Source organism: Mobula hypostoma, chromosome 12 (assembly GCF_963921235.1).
Source record: "Mobula hypostoma chromosome 12, sMobHyp1.1, whole genome shotgun sequence".
Lineage (NCBI taxonomy): Eukaryota > Metazoa > Chordata > Chondrichthyes > Myliobatiformes > Myliobatidae > Mobula > Mobula hypostoma.
In genome coordinates, this window is record NC_086108.1 from 46,628,104 (window position 1) to 46,652,369 (window position 24,266).

General features: G+C 44.3%; 1 protein-coding gene across 2 annotated transcripts in view; it reads left to right on the forward strand.

Annotated features, from left to right (window-relative positions):
- The first annotated feature begins 4,589 nt into the window (after positions 1–4,589).
- LOC134354770 (podocin-like) overlaps positions 4,590–24,266 on the forward strand; it is a 63,333-nt gene continuing 43,656 nt past the window's right edge. Inside the window, exons 1-2 of one of the 2 annotated variants that reach the window (XM_063064001.1) lie at positions 4,590–4,620; positions 18,320–18,906. In XM_063064001.1, the coding sequence (XP_062920071.1) occupies positions 18,447–18,906 (460 nt within the window). In that variant the 5' untranslated portion in view covers positions 4,590–4,620; positions 18,320–18,446. Of the gene's footprint in view, positions 4,621–16,072; positions 16,237–18,319; positions 18,907–24,266 lie in introns of those variants that run through there. The other variant, XM_063064000.1, reaches the window with a different exon arrangement.

Consider the following 24,266-nt stretch of genomic DNA (forward strand, 5'->3'; position numbering starts at 1 on the left):
ATTAGGCAGAAGGCTGAAGAACATGACCTCAAGGGTGGCGTTCTCAGGATTGCTGCCAGTGCTACGTGACAGTGATGGTAAGAATTGGAGGAGATGGCAGTTGAATGCATGGCTGAGGAGTTGGTGCAGGGAGCAGGGTTTTAGGTTTTTAGATCATTGGGATCTCTTCTGGGAAAGGTGGGACCTGTACAGATTGGATAGGTTGCACCTGAACTCGAGGGGGAGCAATATCCTTGCAGGTAGGTTTGCTAGCATGGTTCGGGAGGGTTTAAACTAATTTGCAAGGGGGATGGGACCCAGAGCGATAGAGCAGTGAAAGAAGTGCATGAAGTAAAGCCAGATCTAACATACAGAGAGGCTTTGAGGAAAGAGAAGCAGAATAAAGGGTGTAAAGACAGTAAGGAAGAAGGGCTGAAATGTGTGTACCTCAATGCAAGAAGCATCAGGAACAAAGGTGATGAACTGAGAGCTTGGATACATACATGGAATTATGATGTAGTGGCCATTACAGAGACTTGGCTGGCACCAGGGCAGGAATGGATTCTCAATATTCCTGGATTTCAGTGCTTTATAAAGGATAAAGAGGGTGGAAGAAGGGGAGGAGGGGTGGCATTACTGGTCAGGGATACTATTACAGCTACAGAAAGGGTGGGTAATGTAGCAGGATCCTCTTTTGAGTCAGTATGGGTGGAAGTCAGGAACAGGAAGGGAGCAGTTACTCTACTGGGGGTATTCTATAGACCCCCTGGTAGCAGCAGAGATACAGAGGAGCAGATTAGGAGGCAGATTTTGGAAAGGTGCAAAAATAACAGAGTTGTTATCATGGGTGACTTTAACTTCCCTAATATTGATTGGCACCTGATTAGTTCCAAGGGTTTAGATGGGGCAGCGTTTGTTAAGTGTGTCCAGGACGGATTCCTGTCACAGTATGTGGACAGGCCGACCAGGGAGAATGCCATACTAGATCTAGTACTAGGTAATGAACCGGGTCAGGTCGCAGATCTCTCAGTGGGTGAGCATCTGGGGGACAGGGACCACCGCTCCCTGGCCTTTAACATTATCATGGAAAAGGATAGAATCAGAGAGGACAGGAAAATTTTTAACTGGAGAAGGGCAAATTATGAGGCTATAAGGCTAGAACTTGTGGGTGTGAATTGGGATGATGTTTTTGCAGGGAAATGTACTATGGACATGTGGTCGATGTTTAGAGATCTCTTGCAGGATGTTAGGGATAAATTTGTCCTGGTGAGGAAGATAAAGAATGGTAGGATGAAGGAACCATGGGTGACAAGTGAGATGGAAAATCTAGTCAGGAGGAAGAAGGCAGCATACATGAGGTTTAGGAAGCAAGGATCAGCTGGGTCTATTGAGGAATATAGGGAAGCGAGAAAGGAGCTTAAGAAGGGGCTGAGAAGAGCAAGAAGGGGGCATGAGAAGGCCTTGGCGAGTAGGGTAAAGGAAAACCCCAAGGCATTCTTCAATTATGTGAAGAAAAAAAGGATGACAGGAGTGAAGTAGGACCAATTAGAGATAAAGGTGGGAAGATGTGTCTGGAGGCTGTGGAAGTGAGCGAGGTCCTCAATGAATACTTCTCTTCGGTATTCACGAATGAGAGGGAACTTGATGACAGTGGGGACAATTTAAGTGAGGTTGATGTTCTGGAGCATGCTGATATTAAGGGAGAGGAGGTGTTGGAGTTGTTAAAATACATTAGGACGGATAAGTCCCCGGGGCGTGAAGGAATATTCCCCAGGCTGCTCCATGAGGCGAGGGAAGAGATTGCTGAGCCTCTGGCTAGGATATTTATGTCCTTGTTGTCCACGGGAATGGTACCGGAGGATTGGAGGGAGGCAAATGTTGTCCCCTTGTTCAAAAAAGGTAGTAGGGATAATCCAGGTAATTATAGACCAGTGAGCCTACGTCTGTGGTGGGAAAGCTGTTGGAAAAGATTCTTAGAGATAGGATCTCTGGGCATTTAGAGAATCATGGTCTGATCAGGGAGAGTCAGCATGGCTTTGTGAAGGGCAGATCGTGTCTAACAAGCCTGATAGAGTTCTTTGAGGAGGAAGCCAGGCATGTAGATGAGGGTAGTGCAGTGGATGTGATCTATATGGATTTTAGTAAGGCATTTGACAAGGTTCCACATGGTAGGCTTACTCAGAAAGTCAGAAGGCATGGGATCCAGGGAAGTTTGGCCAGGTGGATTCAGAATTGGCTTGCCTGCAGAAAGTAGAGGGTCATGGTGGAGGGAGTACATTCAGATTGGAGTATTGTGACTAGTGGTTTCCCACAAGGATCTGTTCTGGGACCTCTACTTTTCGTGATTTTTATTAACGACCTGGATGTGGGGGTAGAAGGGTGGGTTGGCAAGTTTGCAGACGACACAAAGGTTGGTAGTGTTGTAGACAGTGTAGGGGATTGTGAAAGATTGCAGAGAGACATTGATAGGATGCAGAAGTGGGCTGAGAAGTGGCAGATGGAGTTCAACCCGGAGAAGTGTGAGGTGGTACACTTTGGAAGGACAAACTCCAAGGCAGAGTACAAAGTAAATGGCAGGATACTTGGTAGTGTGGAGGAGCAGAGGGATCTCGGGGTACATGTCCACAGATCCTTGAAAGTTGCCTCACAGGTGGATAGGGTAGTTAAGAAAGCTTATGGGGTGTTAGCTTTCATAAGTCGAGGGATAGAGTTTAAGAGTTGCGATGTAATGATGCAGCTCCACAAAACTCTGGTTAGGCCACAACTGGAGTATCGTGTCCAGTTCTGGTCGCCTCACTATAGGAAGGATGTGGAAGCATTGGAAAGGGTACAGAGGAGATTTACCAGGATGCTGCCTGGTTTAGGCAGTATGTATTATGATCAGAAATTAAGGCAGCTAGGGCTTTACCCTTTGGAGAGAAGGAGGATGAGAGGAGACATGATAGAGGTGTACAAGATAATAAGAGGAATAGATAGAGTGGATAGCCAGCGCCCCTTCCCCAGGGCACCACTGATCAATACAAGAGGATATGGCTTTAAGATAAGGGGTGGGAAGTTCAAGGGGGATATTAGAGGAAGGTTTTTAACTCAGAGAGTGGTTGGTGTGTGGAATGCACTGTCTGAGTCAGTGGTGGAGGCAGATTCACTAGTGAAGTTTCAGGGACTACTAGACAGGTATATGGAGGAATTTAAGGTGGGGGCTTATATGGGAGGCAGGGTTTGAGGGTTGGCAGAACATTGTGGGCCGAAGGGCCTGTACTGTGCTGTACTATTCTATGTTCTATGTTCTATGTTCTATGTTCTAAAACTTCGAGCTCCCGACCAGCCTCTCCGATACAGCCTCCCGAGCGCCATCCTCTGCCGAGCGCCTTCGTTTCGACCTCTCCCCGGCCACTGAAACACGCAAAGCTGAGATTTTGGGGCCTTCAGCTCCGGAGATTCCGGTTACCACACAGTAGCAGTGGCAGCGTATCGGGCATTTCAGAAGTTTTCCAGATGTTCCTCCGTACTCTCATGTCTGTCTCCATCAAATCAGAATTGTACACGGTCCCCTGACAGATAACAGATATTCATCACCACGCCGCCACCTTCACCCCCTCCCCCCGGGAGGAACAAAAGCTTGTGAATAAAAGTAAGTTTTGAGCCTGCACTTAAAAGAGTTGATGGAGGGGGCAGACCTGATAGGGAGGGGAGTGCTGTTCCACAGTCTAGGGGCTGCAATAGCAAAGCGTGGTCACCCCGAGCTTAAGTTTAGATCGCGGGACAGCCAGGAGCCCCAAGTCAGCCAACCTGAGGGACCTGGAAGTAGAATAAGGGGTTAGAAGGTGTACAATATAGGAGGGGCCAGCCCATTTGGGGCTTTATAAACAAACAGGAGAATCTTAAAATTAATTCCGAACCATACTGGCAGCCAGTGGAGGGAGGCCAGGATAGGAGTGATATGGTCCCTCTTCCGGGCACCTGTCAGGAGCCTGGCTGTGGCATTCTGGACCAGTTGCAGACGGGACAAGCATATCCTTGCCCCATATATTTCTTCAAACTTTTATGATGTTGAGTTGCCCTCTTCTCACTGCAGCCATCAGGAAGAAGGTACAGGAGCCTCAGAACTCTCACCACCAGGCTCAGGAATAGTTACTACCCCTCAACCATCAGACTCTTGAACCAAAGGGGATAACTTCACTCAACTTCACTTGCCACAATCATTGACATGTTCCCACACACAAAATACTCTGCAGATGCTGGGGTCAAAGCTACACTCACAACACGCTGGAGGAACTCAGCAGGTCGGGCAGCATCCGTAGAAAAGATCGGTCGACGTTTCGGGCTGGAACCTGACGAAGGGTTCCGGCCCGAAACGTCGACCAATCTTTTCCACGGATGCTGCCCGACCTGCTGAATTCCTCCAGCGTGTTGTGAGTATTGAAATGTTCCCACAACCTATGGACTCACTTTCAAGGATTCTGTGTCTCATGTTCTCGATACTTAGTGCTTATTGTTTATTATTATTTCTTTCTTTTTGTATTTGCACAGTGTGCTGTCCTCTGCGCACTGGTTGAACCACCACCTGAAGAGGTAGTGCTGAGCAAACTTGTGGGCCTAAAGATAGATAAGTCCCCTGGTCCTGATGGAATGCAGCCCAAGGTACTGTCTTTCATCGTGCTGTCTTTCATTGATTCTCTGATGGCTATTTTCCGAATACGGATTTATTGAGTATGCCCACAAGAAAATGATCTCAGGGTTGTATGCGGTGACGTATATGTACTTTGATAATAAATTTACTTTGAACTTTGAACTATTCTTCTTAGCATCATTAATTCTGGTACACTATTTTTGAGTTTTAGACAGAACCGACAAAGCAAAGTAGCTTTCATAGTTTCTTGAGATCTCATTGTGCTTTGTAGTCATAAATGTATATTTCGAATTTACTTTAGCCTCTGTTCTACTTGTACACAGCAAACACCCATAAAAAGCATTGACAAAACAATCAAGTATACTCTGTGTTGGCTGAAGGATGAATATAAGCCAAGACGCGAAGTGGAAACTCTCCCGAAGTTGTTCAAATTGGACTGGGGAATTTTTTTTATGTCCATCCAGTTCTCAAATTAACATTGGATCCAAAGAGCAACAACATTTATCCACTCCCTTGGAGGATGTCAGCCAGAACTTCATGGTCGCCTCTGGGGCTTGAAACTGCTGACTTTTGACTTGAAAGCAAAGCTGATATATAACTAAATGTTATTCCTGAAATTAAATGCAATTTTCTTAAATCCCCTTCAACAATTAGACTAGTAGAGTAATATGTAATAGAAACAGGGCCTTTGACCCAACTGTTCTGCTCTGGGACAAAGGTGCTTACCTTAACTAATCTCTTTTGCCTGCATTTGGCCATATCCTTCAAAGGCTTTCCCATCCGTGCACTTATCCAAATGTCTTTTAAATGCTATTGTTGTGCTTGCCTCATCAATGTTTTCTACTCCTAAGGAGTTAAAGAGAAGAGAGAGTAGAAGCACAGCTGAAGCATTGTGCTGAGTAAACTTGTGGGCCCGAAGATAGACAAGTCCCCGGGTCCTGATGGAATGCAGCCCAGGGTACTGAAAGAAATGGCAGATGTTATAGTAGAGGTTCTGGAGATAATTTACCAAAATTCTCTGGACTCTGGGCAGGTCCCGGTGGATTGGAAGATGGTGAATGTAGCGCCACTGTTCAAAAAAAGGGTGTGGGCAAAAGGTAGGTAACTATAGGCCAGTTAGTTTTACAACTGTAGTTGGAAAAATGCTTGAAGCTATCATTAAAGAAAAAATAGTGAGGCATCTGGAAAGAAATGGATCCATCAGGCAGACACAGCTTGGATTCAGCAAAGGCAGGTCCTGTTTGACAAATTTTCTGGAGTTCTTTGAGGATATAACAAGCGCAGCAAAGAGAGGGTAACAGATGGACATTATTTACTTGGATTTCCAGAAGGCATTCAAGAAGGTGCTGCATAAAAGACTTATCCATAGGATAAGGATGCATAGAGTTGGAGGTGATGTATTAGCATGGATAGAGGATTGGTTAACTAATAGAAAGCAGAGAGTTGGGATACATGGGTGTTACTGCTGCACCTGCAAACCAACTTTTTGTGATTCATGTACAAGCACTCCCAAGCCCCTCTACACAGCAGCATGTTGCAATTTTATTATCATTTATATAATAATCTGCTCTTTCATTTTTCCTTCCAAAGTGGATGATTTAGGACAGAGATAAGGAGGAACTGCCTTTCCCAGAGAGTGAAGAATCTGTGGAATTCTCTGCCCAATGAAGCAGTGGAGGCCTCCTCAGTAAATATACTTACAATAAGGTTGGATAGATTTTTGCACAGCAGGGGAATTAAAGGTTATGGGGAAAAGGCAGGAAGGTGGAGATGAGTCCATGGCCAGATCAGCCACGGTCATATTCAATGGCGGGGTAGACTTGACGGGCCAGATAGTCTACTCTTGCTTCTTCTTATTTTCTTATGACTGCTGGAAAATGAGACTGGAGAGGATGTAATGGGGGACAAAGATATGGCAGACGAACTCATTAAGTATTTTCCATCAGTTCTCATTGTGAAAGACAACAGCAGTATGCCAGAAATTTGACAGCGTCAGGGGGCAGGAGCATGTGCAGTTGCTATTACTAAGCTGAAACGATTGAAGGCAGATCAGTCATCAGGACTACAACGCAAGGTTCAGAAAGCATAGCTGAAGAGGAAGCTGTTGAGCTATTGGTAGTCATCTTTAAAGAAACACTAGATTCTGGAATGGTCTGGAGGACTGGAAAAATGCAAATGTCACTCCTCACATTAAGAAAGGAGGGAGGCAAAAGACAGGAAATAAAAGGCCAATTAGCCTGACTTAACCTTCCAGATTAGCCGACCATGAGGAGCCTTATCAAATTTATGTTTATCAAAGTTATGTTACCTCATTTCATTTAACCAGGGGGTTACACTACATTCATCCTGCGGGCCTCCTACATAATACTGTTTTATGATTTTTTTTACCCTACCGTGTTCAATGAAATTATTAGATGCAAAAGCAATTTTGGATTGCAAAAAGACCAATTCATCATAACAAGGATCTCTGTCCCCGGAAATAGTGCCAAAATGATGGTAATGAAACTCTCCTATGTAATATGTTCGAATTGAACTACGTATCTGTACTTTCTCTCTAACTGGTTTAGGATTGAAAATGATCTTTTTTATCTTGATTAGTGATGCAACTCCTCCTCCAGTTTTCCCTGCTATGTATCCGTACTAAAACACTAAAAGCCTGGAACATTAAGCAGTCAGTCCTGCCCCTCTCTCAATCAATTACCTACAGTGGCCACAACATCATAGCTCTGTGTATTTATCCATGGAATTTACGCTTAATACCCCTTGTATTAAAATAAACACACTTCAGCCCTTCTGTCCTTTGACCTTGTGCCTGTCCCTTATTGGTCATTACATTTACCTTCCTCTCTCCACTTCCTGATCTGGTGCTCTGATTTCCATCCCCCGACCAGACCTGGTGAACGGGAGCCAAAGGATGAAATGTGGGACAATAGGTGGGTGGACCCAGCAAGGGAAGGGGAATGAAAATGAGTGATTGGGGGGGGGGTTGGAAGTTTGGGGAAAGGGGCATGGAAACTAGGAACAAAAACATTCTCCTCGAAGGGGGGACAGTTAGGGAGTGAGAGCAGAAGTCCGGGAAATGGAGGAGATACAAGAGGGGGGCTCCATCAACCATGTAGAAGAGAAGTCATGTTTCCAGGAAGATCTGATGTAGTGAAGATAGAGAAACTGGGAGGAAGGGATGGTGTCCTTACAAGAGACAGGGTAGGAAAGGATGTCGTCTAGATTGCAGAGGGAGTCAGGTGGGTGTATATGTCATAATAATGGGGCATTGGGAGGTGGATCCAAATGCAAGACACAGACGCTGAAGTACTAGGAAGAGGACTAGGTGTGTCAAGCAAGCAAGGGAAGTGAGGAAGAAATGACGCTGGACAAGACACAGGTCCTGGACAAGGCTAGGATACAGGGCCTGGGCTAGGACTAGACTAGGAAAGCGGGACCTGGAAGAGGAACTAGGAACCTGGACAAGGACTCTGAGCCAGAGACCAGACAAGGACCCAGAACCTGGGTCTTGACTCAAGCTTGGACCCCAGATCTAGGCGAGGACAAGACGTAGCTGCAGGACGAGGAGTGGCAACAGGACTGGACATGAGACTCCTGGACAGGATGAGGGAACCTCAGCACTGGGCTGGGTGAGGTACTCCTGGGCAGGATGAAGCACATGGACAGGACGAGAACACGAAGTCTTGACTTGTTGAGGGAGACAGGAATGCAGAGCCTTGGTTGAGGGAGAACAGGAACACACAGCCTTGGCCGTAGGAGGACAGGAATGCAGAGCATTAGTCAAGGGAGAACAGGAACGCAGAACCTTGGTTGAGGGGGACAGGAACGCACAGCCTTGGCCGTGGGAGGACAGGAACGCAGAGCATTGGTCAAGAGAGAACAGGAACGCAGAGCCTTGGTCAAGGGAGGATGAGAATGCAGAGCCTTGGCCGTGAGAGGACAGGAACGCAGAGCCTTGGTCGTGAGAGAACAGGAACATGGAATACAGAGCCTTAGTTGTGAGAGAACAGGAACATGGAACATAGAGGCGGGACCCCTCCTTGGGAACAGGACTTGAGGCCGGGCCTCTACACAGAGTTAGGACCCCTCCTATGGAGCAGGACGTAGGGCCGGGACTCATACACAGAACACTGAGAGACAGATCTTCACTCAAGGTAGCGGCAAACAGCCAGACCTACCTAGTGAAGGCGTGGACATAGAGAGGTTCCCAACTCAAGGTAGTGGCAAATAGCCGGACCTCCCTAGCGAAGGCGTGGACACAGAGACAGTTCCCAACTCAAGGTAGCAGCAAGCAGCCAAACCTACCTAGCAGAGGTGTGAACACAAGAAAGGCTTCAGGCAATGCTTCAGGCGAAGGTTGCAGGCGAGGCTTCAGGCAAAGGTAGCAGATGAGGGCTATAGAAGGAAGGGAAACAGTCCAGCAACTGAAACTGAACCAAGGAGCTGATAATGTAGCCATCCCAAAATGTGAATCATGTGCCTCAATTAAGGCACACAACAGGACAAGGGAAAACTGGAAAACCTGGAATAAGGAGCGATGGACCGGACCGTGAACAGGAATGCTTACTTCACAGACAGTATGGACTTTCATGACAGTATAATAAATACAGTGGACAGTTTGTCTGCAGAGGTGGAATTAGAGAGAATCTGAAAGGGGAGAGAAGTGTCAGAAATGGTGTAAATGTTTTTAGCAATGGGATGGAATTTGTAGTGAAGGTGATAAAATTGATAACCTGTGCATTGTGCAGGAAACAGTGCCAATGTGGTTGTCAAAGTTGGGGACTATATCAGAGAAAGATTGAAGCAAGCCTTTTCCATATTGTCAAAGAAAAGGCAGGCATAACTAGTCCCTTAAGAGTAACCATGGCTATGCCACTAAATAGTAGTGAGTGAGAAGAGTCAAACAAGAAGATGCTCAGGGTAACATCAAGTCCTGCCACATGGATGAGAGCATCAGTGGAAGGAACTGGTTGGATCTCTGTTGCAGGAAGAGGCGGGGGTGGGGGGTGGTGTTGGAAGTGTACAAAGACTGGACATCCACAGTGACAGTGAAGCAAAGGGTGTTGAGGAGTCTGGAAGTTGTCAGGATGGTGGAGGGCATGTGAGGTGTCCCGAATGTCAGAAGGGAAGGAAGTGCACAACAGGAGCTGGAATGGAGTCAAGTTATGAGGAGGTAATTTCAGTGGACTCTTTAATTCCAATGACCTGTTGGCAAATAGAAAGTTCTTCTGATCACCAAATTAGATTAGATTAGATTATGAGGACACGCTGTCCTCCTTTATTGTCATTTAGTAATGCATGCATTAAGAAATGATACAATATTCCTCCGGTGTGATATCACAGAAACACAGGACAGACCAAGACTGAAAAACTAACAAAAACCACATAATTATAACATATAGTTACAACAGTGCAACAATACCATAACATGATGAAGAACAGGCCATGGCACAGTAAAAAAGTTCAAAGTCTCTCAAATGTCCCACATCTCACGCAGACAGGAGAAGGAAGAAAACTCTCCCTGCCAAGCCTGACCACAGTCCGACTCTGAGTCGTCCGAAAACTTCGAGCCTCTGATCAGCCCTCCGACACTGAGTACCATCTCTATCTGAACGATTCGACCTCAGCCTCGGCGCCAGCAGCAGGCAAAGCCGGGGATTTTGGGGCCTTCCCTCCGGAAGATTCTCGATCGCACAGTAACAGTGGCAGCGAACCGACATTTCAGAAATTTCTCCAGATGCTCCTCTGTGCTTTCACATCTGTCTCCATCAAATCAGAATTGTCCACGGCCCCTATTTAACAGATACAATATCATTTCACCGGAGAGCTGCACGCGCTGCGTCGTGCTGCCATCTTCTCCTCCCGCCTGAGGAACATTTACTGCTCTTTTGAGTTCTTCCACAACTGAATTTTAAGAGAACCCTGACCAATAACTCTCCTGTTCAGTTCTTCATTCCCTACCAAAATCTCATGGGTGCTCTTACAGCCAGTGGCACAGCTACTAGAGCAGCTTCTGCACAAATCCAGTGACTTGGGTTCACTCCTGACTTCTGGTGCGATATTTCCCTGCGACATGTGGGTTGTGAGACTATCTGGGTTTGGTAGAATGTAAATGATAACAGAACCTGCAGGGAGATGATGAGAACGTGGGGAGAATATGAACAAGGAATGGGATTGGGGGAATGAGATTCCTCTGTGAGTTGTCTCAATGGACTGAAACGGTAACCAGTGTCATCAGGAAATTTGGTAAAATATGGCTCGTGGAGATATGGCAAGGACATTTTAGGTTCTGCATTGTTCAGTTCAGGAAAGGGTATAGTTCAGATTACTTTCTCCTTAACAATTCAATATGATGGAAATAGGTAGCAAGATAAGAACCTGCCGACCTACAGTGGACCTGGGGAAAGTAGCAGCCTGACCATAGTCACGTGTGACTTCCGTCATTCCACCAGTGCTTTAGGTTAGGAGGCTCATCTGGAAAACTCCGTGAATAATGGATGGGGAAATTTAAAAACTATCAACAGACAAACATATTGTGAAATAAATCTTTAAATAATTGAATGTTACACACAAAACTCCTGCAGTCACACACTTGTTTTTCTATGTGCCGAAAAGAAAGTAGAACAGATATCACCACTTCCAGTACATTAACTGTGAAAAAGAAGTCATGATATCCAAACAAAACCTTTTCAAAACATTACAGTGACTAAGCTCAGCAGGTTCTTGACTTATTTAAATATCATTTTATATTATTTAAATATTAAGGCACATTTAACTATTAAGATGAAGTAAATTCGAACTACATCCTTTCTCGAACTGTAAAATGCAGAAACTAAAATGCCTTTGTCAGATCATTGAGACAGCTCACAGAGAAATCTTAGTTTCAAAAGGAAACACAAACAACCATTATTGTGTCCAGTAATAAAATAACTGGAACAGAAAACCTTGCTGAGTACCAATAAATTCTTCCACTTGATTACTGTGTTCCCAGGATTGTATGTGAGTAACATACTTAGAGCTTTATATGTGATTTGATTACAGTTGCCAAAAATGAGATGATGTTCACTGGAGGTTAATGATTAAATTATAAGAAAACTATGTGCAACATTACAACACAATGAAAGCATTCATGGTGAGGTTTAAGTTTATTGTCATTTAACTATTTACATGCATACCGTCAAACGAGACAACGTTTCTCTGAGAGAAAGCAGGATCTCCCAGTGGCCACACATTTTAATTCCACATCCCATTCCCATTCTGACATGTCTATCCACGGCCTCCTCTACTGTAAAGATGAAGCCACACTCAGGTTGGAGGAACAACACCTTATATTCCGTCTGGGTAGCCTCCAACCTGATGGCATGAACATCGACTTCTCTAACTTCCGCTAATGTCCCACCTCCCCCTCATACCCCATCTGTTATTTATTTTTATACACACATTCTTTCTCTCACTCTCCTTTTTCTCCTTCTGTCCCTCTGACTATACCCCTTGCCCATCCTCTGGTTCCCCCCCCCCCCGCCTTGTCTTTCTCCCTGGGCCTCCTGTCCCATGATCCTCTCGTATCCCTTTGGCCAATCACCTGTCCAGCTCTTGGCTCCATCCCTCCCCCTCCTGTCTTCTCCTATCATTTTGCATCTCCCTCTCCCCCTCCCACCTTCAAATCTCTTACTCACTCTTCCTTCAGTTAGTCTTGATGAAGGGTCTTGGCCTGAAACGTCGACTGTACCTCTTCCTAGAGATGCTGCCTGGCCTGCTGTGTTCACCAGCAACTTTGATGTGTGTTGCTTGAATTTCCAGCATCTGCAGAATTCCTGTTGTAGCGTTTCTCTGAGCCAGGATGTAAAGCACTGTGGTACACATAACACACAATAACTTATGAAAGTAAGGATAAAATCTACAGTTGGATTATACATAAAGAAACTAAACTGCATAAATAAAATATTGTAAGATACAGAACAGATTAACCGGTGACACTTGGAATGCGATGTAGCAGGGAGTTTAGAAGCCTCGTGGCCTGAGGAAAGAAATTGTTTCCCTTCCTGACCATTCTTGTTTTTATCCATCGGAGTCTCCTGCCTGATGGTAGAAAGCCAAAGAGTGTGCTGGAAGGATGGGTGGGATCCTTAATAACTCTAAGGATCCTACACACATAGTGTTCCTGATAAATGTCCCTGATGGATGGTAGGGTGACACCTATGACCTTCACAACCATTCTCACAGTCCTTCGTAGGAACTTCCAGTCTGAGGCTTTGCTGCTCCCATATCAGATGGAGATGCAACTAGTCAGGATGCTCTCAATGGTGGTCCTGTAAAACTCAGTTAAGATGGGGGGGGGGCCTCACATGCCTCAACCTTCCTTGGAAGTGGAGACGCTGCTGCGAATTCTTGTTCAGGGAGGTGATATTAAGGGACCAGGTGAGGTCATCTGTGAGGTGAACTCCCGGGAACTTGCTCCACTTAACTCTCTATGGAGGAGCCATGTATTCACTGAGGGGGATAGTTCGTGAGCAGTTACAGTCCCCCAACAACCCTGAATCCCTCCAACTCTAAATTCTTGTGCATCACTATTCCTGTTGTGATTTCATTGGTAACTCTATCCTGAGCTTTCTCAGTTTCAACCTCTGCCTGAAGGGATTTGTCTCCATACCTTCCTTCTTCTAATGCAGTTACTCGTGATTGAGGACAACTATCTTCATGTCATCGGTTTTCTGCTTTGATATGAGTGTTTTAACTGATTACGTTCCTGTGTTATGATTTGGTATCTTTTCCTACATTATAAATATGTCGTTGGTGATATTATGGAAGGATAGTCTTTTTATTCAATCTCATGATTAAGTTTAGCTTTTGAAAGTTTGCAATTGTATAAACAGTTAATGTAGAACATAGAACATAGAATAGTACAGCACAGTACAGGCCCTTTGGCCCACAATGTTGTGCCGACCCTCAAACCCTGCCTCAGATATAACCTCCCACCTTAAATTCCTCCATATACCTGTCTAGTAGTCCCTTAAATTTCACTAGTGTATCTGCCTCCATCAGTGACTCAGGCAGTGCATTCCATGCACCAACCACTCTCTCAGTAAATAACCTTTCTCTAATATCCCCCTTGAACTTCCCACCCCTTACCTTAAAGCCATGTCCTCTTGTATTGAGCAATGGTGCCCTGGGGAAGAGGTGCTGGCTGTCCACTCTATCTATTCCTCTTAATATCTTGTATAGCTCTATCATGTCTCCTCTCATCCTCCTCTCCAAAGAGTAAAGCCCTAGCTTCCTTAATCTCTGATCATAATGCATGCTCTCTAAACCAGGCAGCATCCTGGTAAATCTCTGTACCCTTTCCAATGCTTCCACATCCTTCCTATAGTGAGGTGACCAGAACTGGACACAGTACTCCAAGTGTGACCTAACCAGAGCCTTATAGAGCTGCATCATTACCTCGCGACTCTTAAACTCTATCCCTCGACTTATGAAAGCTAACACCCCATAAGCTTTCTTAACTACCCTATCTACCTGTGAGGCAACTTTCAGGGATCTGTGGACATGTACCCCCAGATCCCTCTGCTCCTCCACACTACCAAGTATCCTGCCATTTACTTTGTACTCTGTCTTGGAGTTTGTCCTTCCAAGGTGTACCACCTCACACTTCTCCGGGGTGAACTCCATCTGCCACTTCTCAGCCCACTTCTGCATCCTATCAATGTCTCTCTGCAATCTTCGACAATCCTCCACACTATCCACAACACCACCAACCTTTGTTTCGTCTGCAAACTTGCCAACCCACCCTTCTACCCCCACATCCAGGTCATTAATAAAAATCATGAAAAGTAGAGGTCCCAGAACAGATCCTTGTGGGACACCACTAGTCACAACCCTCCAATCCGAATGTACTCCCTCCACTACGACCCTCTGCTTTCTGCAGGCAAGCCAATTCTGAATCCACTTGGCCAAACTTCCCTGGATCCCATGCCTTCTAACTTTCTGAATAAGCCTACTGTGTGGAACCTTGTCAAGTGCCTTACTAAAATCCATGTAGATCACATCCACTACACTACCCTCATCTATATGCCTGGTCACCCCCTCAAAGAACTCTATCAGGCTTGTTAGACACAATCTGCCCTTCACAAAGCCACGCTGACTGTCCCTGATCAGACCATGATTCTCTAAATGCCCAGAGATCCTACTTCTAAGAATCTTTTCCAACAGCTTTCCCAGACGTAAGGCTTACTGGTCTATAATTACCCGGGCTATCCCTATTACCTTTTTTGAACAAGGGGACAACATTCGCCTCCCTCCAATCCTCCAGTACCATTCCCGTGGACAACGAGAAGATAAAGATCCTAGCCAAAGGCTCAGCAATCTCTTCCCTCGCCTCGTGGTGCAGCCTGCGGAGTATTCCATCAAGCCCGGGGACTTATCCATCCTAATGTATTTTAACAACTCCAACACCTCCTCTCCCTTAATATCAACATGCTCCATAACATCAACCTCACTCATATTGTCCTCACTGTCATCAAGTTCCCTCTCATTGGTGAATACCGAAGAGAAGTATTCATTGAGGACCTTGCTCACTTCCACAGCCTCCAGGCACATCTTCCCAGCTTTATCTCTAATCAGTCCTACCTTCACTCCTGTCATCCTTTTGTTCTTCACATAATTGAAGAATGCCTTGGGATTCTCCTTTATCCCTTACCCTTCTCATGCCCCCTCTTACTCTCCTCAGCCCCTTCTTAAGTTCCTTTCTTGCTACCCTATATTCCTCAATAGACCCATCTGATCCTTGCTTCCTAAACCTCATGTATGCTGCCTTCTTCCGCCTAACTAGATATTCCACCTCACTTGTCACCTGTGGTTCCTTCACCCTACCATTCTTTATCTTCCTCATCGGAACAAATTTATCCCTAACATCCCGCAAGAGATCCCTAAACATCAACCACACTTCCATAGTACATTTCCCAGCAAAGACATCATCCCAATTTACACCCACAAGTTCTAGCCTTATAGCCTCATAATTTGCCCTTACCCAACTAAAAATTTTCCTGTCCTCTCTGAATCTATCCTTTTCCATGATAATGCTAAAGGCCAGGGAGCGGTGGTAACTGTCCCCCAGATGCTCACCCACTGAGAGGTCTGTGACCTGACCCGGTTCATTACCTAATACTAGATCTAGTATGGCATTCCCCCTTGTCAGCCCGTCAACATACTGTGACAGGAATCCATCCTGGACACACTTAACAAACTCTGCTCCGTCTAAACCATTGGAACTAATTAGGTGCCAATCAATATTAGGGAAGTTAAAGTCACCCATGATAACAACCCTGTTATTTTGTGTGTGCTGTATTTATCATTGCAAGATAGCTGCTCCCAGTTTATTACAGATCAGCTGAATATTTGTATATTTCGTCAAAACAAACAGAGGCCACTGGTATCCAGCAAAGTCTTCCAGGTTGGACAGGGAGTTTTAAAAAGCCATTGAAATGCATGGCAAGGTTAGGAAAAGGACATTTCAGAACAGAATCACGGTGTATCAAGAAAGCAGGACAAATAAGTTAGGTGTAGTAAAGGCTCAAATACAAACATGGGAAAAAACTTTGGAGAGAAGTTATAGATGTGAACTGCTAAAGGTAAGCATTCACTCCTGTTCTTCTCTGTGCATGAACTGTGCCTCAACCCATTGATTCATTCCTTTATAACTTTCTCCACTGATCGTATACCTTCCAAGTGTTAAAATTTCAATTAACATAGTATCCATTTTTTCGTAAAAAAGATTGCACATTCCTATTGTTCATATTCCAAAAAAGAAGGCCTTATAATTTGACTTCTAAATGGCCGAGTTGTAAATTTAGGATAGTGCATGCTTGCTCTGGATTCACCCTCCATAGGAAATATTTTCCCTGCATATTACAGTGCTACATCACATAATCACTTTCAGCACCTCAGTTTTATCACACTTCTTCTTCTGAACTTCACCTCTAGATGCCTGTATCAATACAGTCTCTGCCTTTCCAATAATAATATCTCCTTCTTTGAGGTAAAATGCTGAGAAACCCTTCAACATGCGCATAGTGCATAGCACAGGGACGTGAAACTTCTCTTTAACTCAGTTGTCGCAGCAAAGAACCACAATAAATTACATGTACTTCTGTATGAAAAATTCAAAGTATGACAGCCACTAATCTTGATTTAAAAGTCAATGCCATTTTTGGCTAGAAACTCATCATTTAGAAGTATAGTGACAAAGTGACATCCAAAATCATAAAATGTTCAATAGCTGTAGAAGGGGGCGCGAGGGTGGGGGTTGTGAGTTCAGCGTGCCTCCCACTTCCACCTTCAAAGGCTGTGTTCACTAGAAGCTTACACAGGGGCCAGTGTGGTAGCGTAGCGGTTAGAGCAATGCTATTGCAGTGCCAGTGACCTGGGTTCAATTCCCGCTGTCATCTGTAAGGAGTTTGTATGTGCTCCCCATGACCATGTGGGTTTCCTCCGGGTGCTCCATTTCTCTCCCACATTCCAAAAAAGTACAGGTTGGAAGGTTAATTAGTCACATGGGTGTGACTGTGCACCTTTTCCCCCCTATTAACCGTAACTGTGATGACAGTGGTGAATTTCACCATTGATTTAACGTTTTGACATGAGGCAGATGTCCTGATAGGGGAAGTGGATATTTGTATTTCTTGTTGAAACAAACACAGGTCAATGTTTTTTTTCTGGGATTTCCATGAAATGTTTTTGGAGAGCAGTGGGGACAGATTGGCAGAGGTCCTTCATGCTGCAAGTGTTTATTATAAGGCCATTGTCTTAGATGCCTCAGGGAACAAGGTGGCGATGGCTTGCAGCTCTACCTCTGAGTGTGTGCACTACAGCCAGACTCCCTGTGGTTAATGGGACTGGAATGCAGTCACAGCTTTAACAGTTTCCCATTAGCTCTGAACACGCACCAGTCCTCATTGAGAGGAGAGGGCTCTAGCAAATTACCACACATGGTGGAGAGCTTCTGATTGGCTGCATCACCGACTGGTAGGATTCCATCTTTTTGAGGCACTGCCTTTTGAAGATGTCCTCGATGGTGGGGGGGGGGGGGTAATGTACAGGATTTAAAGAGACTGCAGAGAGTTGTAGACTTAGCCGGATCCATTGCAAGCACAAGCCTGACCCATCCAACCACCACCCCCCACTACCATCGAAGGCATCTTCAAAAGACAGTGCCTCAAAAAGGTGGAATCCAACACTAAAGACCCTGACTATCTGGGACCTGCCCTCTTCTTGTTATTACCATCAGCGAGAGAAACATGAGCCTGAAGACCTACACTTAATAATTTAGGAACAGCTTCTTCCCCTCTGCTACCAGATTTCTGACTGCTCCGTGAACCCATGGACACTACCTCGTTCTCAATCTTCTGTGCTATTTATTCATTTGTTTGTTTTTATTTATTAATTATTATAACTTACAGCAGTTTGTGATTGTACTGCACTGCTACTACATAATGACAAACTTCACAACTGATGTCAGTGATGATAAGCCTGACTTTGATTCTGATTAACTCCAGTCCTACTACAGTCTTGTTGGAGTTGAGGTTCAACATTGCATCAAGAAAGGCCAGTGGCTCTGCTCATCGCACATTAGTCCAAACCTCCCCCCTCTCATGCTCACATTCAATCTAGTAACACAGTACAAGTGTCTATGATTGCATTTGTTATTCATTACAGCTTCAATGCAACAGTGCGGGGGACACAGTCTCAGAAAATAACTAATTAAATCTGAAGAAGCAGTTACTCCCTTCATATCAATAAAATGCTTAGAAAAACACCTGACTGAATATTTAATTATTCAAGTATGACTCTTGACATCATCAGGAAGGAGAGTCTGGGATGGGATGCCTATGAAAATTGCAGAGACCCTGAGTATAAATCAGAAGGACACTTTTTCAAGAGTGAGGTTTCTGCCAGCAGCTCTTCAAACAAGATGGAGAAAATCTCCAAAGCTATCTCCCATTCTTCAAAGAATTCGGGAAAAAGACAAGTCGGATCTTCCACTGGGGAGAAAGACGTTCACATCAAGGGCATTCGAAGCAGCAGGAGCAGAAATAAGTCCAAGTCCACCCTTGTGAGAACCAGTGCAAGGAAAGACTCAAGGAACAAGACAGCGAGAAATGGGACAACACAGTCAGATTGCTGCCGCGGTGCTGACGACAAGGTAACAGGCTGCACCATCGTGGACGTGGACAATGTGCTGAGCTCTGAAGAGAGTGAAGAGGGGCCCGTTGCCCTGATAGAAATGGAAGCACCAGACGAAGGTGAGAAAGGAGGGAAGTGTGGGGAAAACAGTAATCACAAGTTAAAAATAACTAAGACGTTATTAAGTTAGATTTTGTTTTTGCCCCTTTCTTTATTAAAATGTGTTAGTTCTTTCCCTTCTAGTCCATTTCATGAAGAGAACTTAAGGTAAATATTCAATTCAAATTTGAATTAATTTGTCCAATACAAAATGTTTTTTCTTAAATGCTGCAACTCCCCAGCCTTGGATGATCTACATCTTTCTTCATTCAACAGCTAAAAAGACTGCTTTTGGTAAAAGATGATTTTTTATAAAACTAACAAATCATTGACTTGACTACTCTTCATAATACTGAATAAACATAGAAACATAGAAACATAGAAAATAGGTGCGGGAGTAGGCCATTCGGCCCTTCGAGCCTGCACCGCCATTTATTATGATCATGGCTGATCATCCAACTCAGAACCCTGCACCAGCCTTCCCTCCATACCCCCTGATCCCCGTAGCCACAAGGGCCATATCTAACTCCCTCTTAAATATAGCCAATGAACTGGCCTCAACTGTTTCCTGTGGCAGAGAATTCCACAGATTCACCACTCTCTGTGTGAAGAAGTTTTTCCTAATCTCGGTCCTAAAAGGCTTCCGCTTTATCCTCAGACTGTGACCCCTCGTTCTGGATTTCCCCAACATCGGGAACAATCTTCCTGCATCTAGCCTGTCCAATCCCTTTCGGATTTTATACTTTTCAATCAGATCCCCCCTCAATCTTCTAAATTCCAACGAGTACAAGCCCAGTTCATCCAGTCTTTCTTCATATGAAAGTCCTGCCATCCCAGGAATCAATCTGGTGAACCTTCTTTGTACTCCCTCTATGGCAAGGATGTCCTTCCTCAGATTAGGGGACCAAAACTGCACACAATACTCTAGGTGTGGTCTCACCAAGGCCTTGTACAACTGCAGTAGTACCTCCCTGCTCCTGTACTCGAATCCTCTCGCTATAAATGCCAACATACCATTCGCCTTTTTCACCGCCTGCTGTACCTGCATGCCCACTTTCAATGACTGGTGTATAATGACACCCAGGTCTCGTTGCACCTCCCCTTTTCCTAATCGGCCACCATTCACATAATAATCTGTTTTCCTATTTTTGCCACCAAAGTGGATAACTTCACATTTATCCACATTAAATTGCATCTGCCATGAATTTGCCCACTAACCCAACCTATCCAAGTCACCCTGCATCCTCTTAGCATCCTCCTCACAGCTAACACTGCCGCCCAGCTTCATGTCATCCGCAAACTTGGAGATGCTGCATTTAATTCCCTCATCCAAGTCATTAATATATATTGTAAACAACTGGGGTCCCAGCACTGAGCCTTGCGGTACCCCACTAGTCACTGCCTGCCATTCTGAAAAGGTCCCGTTTATTCCCACTCTTTGCTTCCTGTCTGCTAACCAATTCTCTATCCGCATCAATACTTTACCCCCAATACTGTGTGCTTTAAGTTTGCACACTAATCTCCTGTGTGGGATCTTGTCAAAAGCCTTTTGAAAATCCAAATATACCACATCCACTGGTTCTCCCCTATCCACTCTACTAGTTACATCCTCAAAAAATTCTATGAGTTTCGTCAGACATGATTTTCCTTTCACAAATCCATGCTGATTTTGTCCAATGATTTCACCACTTTCCAAATGTGCTGTTATCACATCTTTGATAACTGACTCCAGCAGTTTCCCCACCACTGACGTTAGGCTAACCGGTCTATAATTCCCCGGTTTCTCTCTCCCTCCTTTTTTAAAAAGTGGAGTTACATTAGCCACCCTCCAATCCTCAGGAACTAGTCCAGAATCTAACGAGTTTTGAAAAATTATCACTAATGCATCCACTATTTCTTGGGCTACTTCCTTAAGCACTCTGGGATGCAGACCATCTGGCCCTGGGGATTTATCTGCCTTTAATCCCTTCAATTTACCCAACACCACTTCCCTACTAACATGTATTTCGCTCAGTTCCTCCATCTCACTGGACCCTCTGTCCCCTACTATTTCTGGAAGATTATTTATATCCTCCTTAGTGAAGACAGAACCAAAGTAATTATTCAATTGGTCTGCCATGTCCTTGCTCCCCATAATCAATTCACCTGTTTCTGTCTGTAGGGGACCTACATTTGTCTTTACCAGTCTTTTCCTTTTTACATATCTATAAAAGCTTTTACAGTCAGTTTTTATGTTCCCTGCCAGTTTTCTCTCATAATCTTTTTTCCCCTTCCTAATTAAGATCTGGTTCACACAGAATGCTTATTTAAATTTAATTTCCTTATCTCTCATTGTCTGCCCTCTAAAATAACCATAGAAACACTTTCTGTCAACAGCCCTTTCCTCCGGTACTCCTGATCTTTGCCTTCTTTTTGTCACGCCTTCCACTCATCCTGCATTTTTCCCTTTTGCCGGGGAGTATCCACACCAGGTTTAAGCTATAATCTTCTATTCAGCATTTAGCAAAGATGTACATAATCAGCTTTGAGTCTATTAGCTGCTGACTTAGAATCCTGTACCCTTGTCTTTACTCAGAGAAGTTGTTTGATGGTGCCAAGAATGAGACCACAAGTCCTTGCCATCCATGTCTAGCTACTTTCAGGAAGTAATGAACACATTTTGGCCACTTGAATAAATGCCTTAATGGAAAGAACAAAGAATAATCAAAACAGTGGGCTTGAAATAGAAACTAAATGTGAAGTCTAAAATAGAATTCGATATACACTCAGTGGCCACTTTTTTGGGTACCTCCCATTCCTAGTAAAGGGGTCACTGAGTTTACGTTCATGGTCTTCTGCTGCCGCAGCCCATCCACTTCAAAGTTCAATGTGCTATGCAATCAGAGACGCTTTTCTCCACGCCACAGTTGTAACATGTGTGATTATTTGAGCTACTGTCAGTTTGAACCTGCCTGGCCATTGTCCTCTGATCTCTCTCGTTAACAAGACACAGAACTGCTGCTTACTGGATGTTTTTTGGTTTTTGCACCATTCTCTGTAAGCTCCAGAGACTGTTGTGCATGAAGACCCCAGGAGATCACGAGATACTCAACCTCTCCTTCTGGCATCAACAATCATTCCACTGTCAAGGTCATTTACAGCATATTTCTTCCCAATTCTAACGTTTGGCCTGAACAACAACTGAACCTCTTGCATGCTTTGCTACATTGAGTTGCTGCCACATGATTGACTGATTAGATATTTTCACTAACAAGCAGGTGTACAGGTGCACCAAATAAAGTGCAAATAAAGTGAAATATAATCATCCAATGATAAACTACCTAAAACTGAGTTTTGGCCAGTGTTTGCAGACTTCTGGCCCCAATATGACCACACTTGTGAGCATGGAATGGGCTCATAATTCACTACGTTCAGTAGAGTATTGATACATTAGTGCATGTTTGTCAGCAAAACTATGGCGGAAAATATGGCTACAATGGCTATGGTGGAAATAATGGAAATTACGTTTGTAGAAGCACAGCTCCAATATTATAGTTGGAGGATCAAAGTGAAGAGGGTCACCTTTGGTGTTATCATTTCAAAGGACGTTTCCTGGGTTCATCACATAAGTGCAATTACAAAGAAAGCACGGCAGCACCTCTACTTCCTTAAAAGTTTGTGTAGATTTGCATGACATCGAAAACTCTGACAGACTTCTATAAATGTGTGCTGGAGAGTATATTGACTGGTTGCATCACAGTGTGGTATGGAAACACCAATGCCCTTGAATGGAAAATCCCACAAAAAGTAGTAGATATAGCCTGGTTCATCACGGGTAAAGCCCTCCCCATCATTGAGCATGTCTACATGGTGCACTGTTGCAGGAAAGCAGCGTTCATCATCAGGAACCCCCACACCCAGGACATGCTCTCTTTACACTGCTGCTATCAGGAAGAAGGTACATGAGCCTCAGGACTCACACCACCTGGTTTAGGAACAGTTATTACCCCTCAACCACCAGCCTTGAACCAAAGGGCATAACTTCACTGAACTTCAGTGCCCCATCTTTGAACTGTTTCCACAACATGACAGACTCACTGTCATGGATTCTTCATTTCATATTCTCAATAATTATTGCTTATTTATTATTATTATTATTATTTCTTTTTTATTTTGTATTTGCAGTTTGTTGCTTTTTGCACATTGTTTGTTTTTCCACCCTGTTGGGTGTGGTCTTTCATTAATTCTATTATGGTTCTTGGATTTACTGAGTATGTCCAGCAGAAAATGAATCTCAGGATTGTATATGGTGACACATATGTATGTACTTTGATAACAAACTTACTTTGAACTTTGAGCTCTTTGAAGTCCATGAAGCTTGCTGCTCAGGCTGTTTCCAATACAGTGACCAATGAGGAATCATAGAATGACTGTACGATAAAGGCCATTCAGTTCTTCATGTCCTCGATGGCTCTTGACAGAGAATTCTCTGATCCACTGGCCTTTTCTCTGTCATTTTGAAACTTTTTATTTACCATGTATTTTACCAGTTCCATTTTGAGTGGACCCTCTCTTTACTACAGCTCCACACACGTCAAAAATGGTTCCTCCTTCACATATTCTTAATTCTCTTCCCATCTACTTTATTCTTGCATTGTCAAGTCCTCACCTCCTCCACCTCGGGAACATCTACTGCAGTGGCAGCAGCAGAATCACGAAGGAGAGCATAGACGCATGATTTACTGCTGCTCCCTAAGATAGCGCTAATGGCTGGAGCACAGATTGCTGAGGCGTCCTTTTGATTGCTGGCAAGAGAATTAGCAGAGTTTGTTTGGCGGAAGGCTGAGCTTCCAGCAAAAAACTCAGAGTCTGGGGACTTACACTTGAGCTGCATTCAGGCATTCCATTCCAGGATCAGCCATGATGGAATGGTAGAACAGACTCAACGTGCTGAATGGCCTCATTTTGTTTCGATGTCTCACTGTCTTATGGTCCTCCTTTGATCAAGAGACTCTGTGATGTCATTGCTAATGGGATTGCTCACCTCTACCTTGCTGAAAAGGATTTTCTCTCTGCCCTACATGAAGACCTGTGCAAGAATGGAGCCAGGGGTTTGCAATAATAACCTTGATATTTTTCACTGATCTTGCCAGCGCACCTACCGGTACTAACGTTGGTTTATTCTTCTCACATGTATCAAGCTACAGTGAAAATCTCGTATTGCATACCATTCATACAGATCAAACCATTACACAGTGCAATGAGCTAGAATAAGGTAAAATAATAACAATACAGAATACTACTGAGAAAGTGAAGTGTAAGTAACCAAAAAGTGCAAGATCATAATGAGGTAGATTGTGAGGCTAAGAGACCATTTTATTGTTCAAAAGGTCCATTCAAG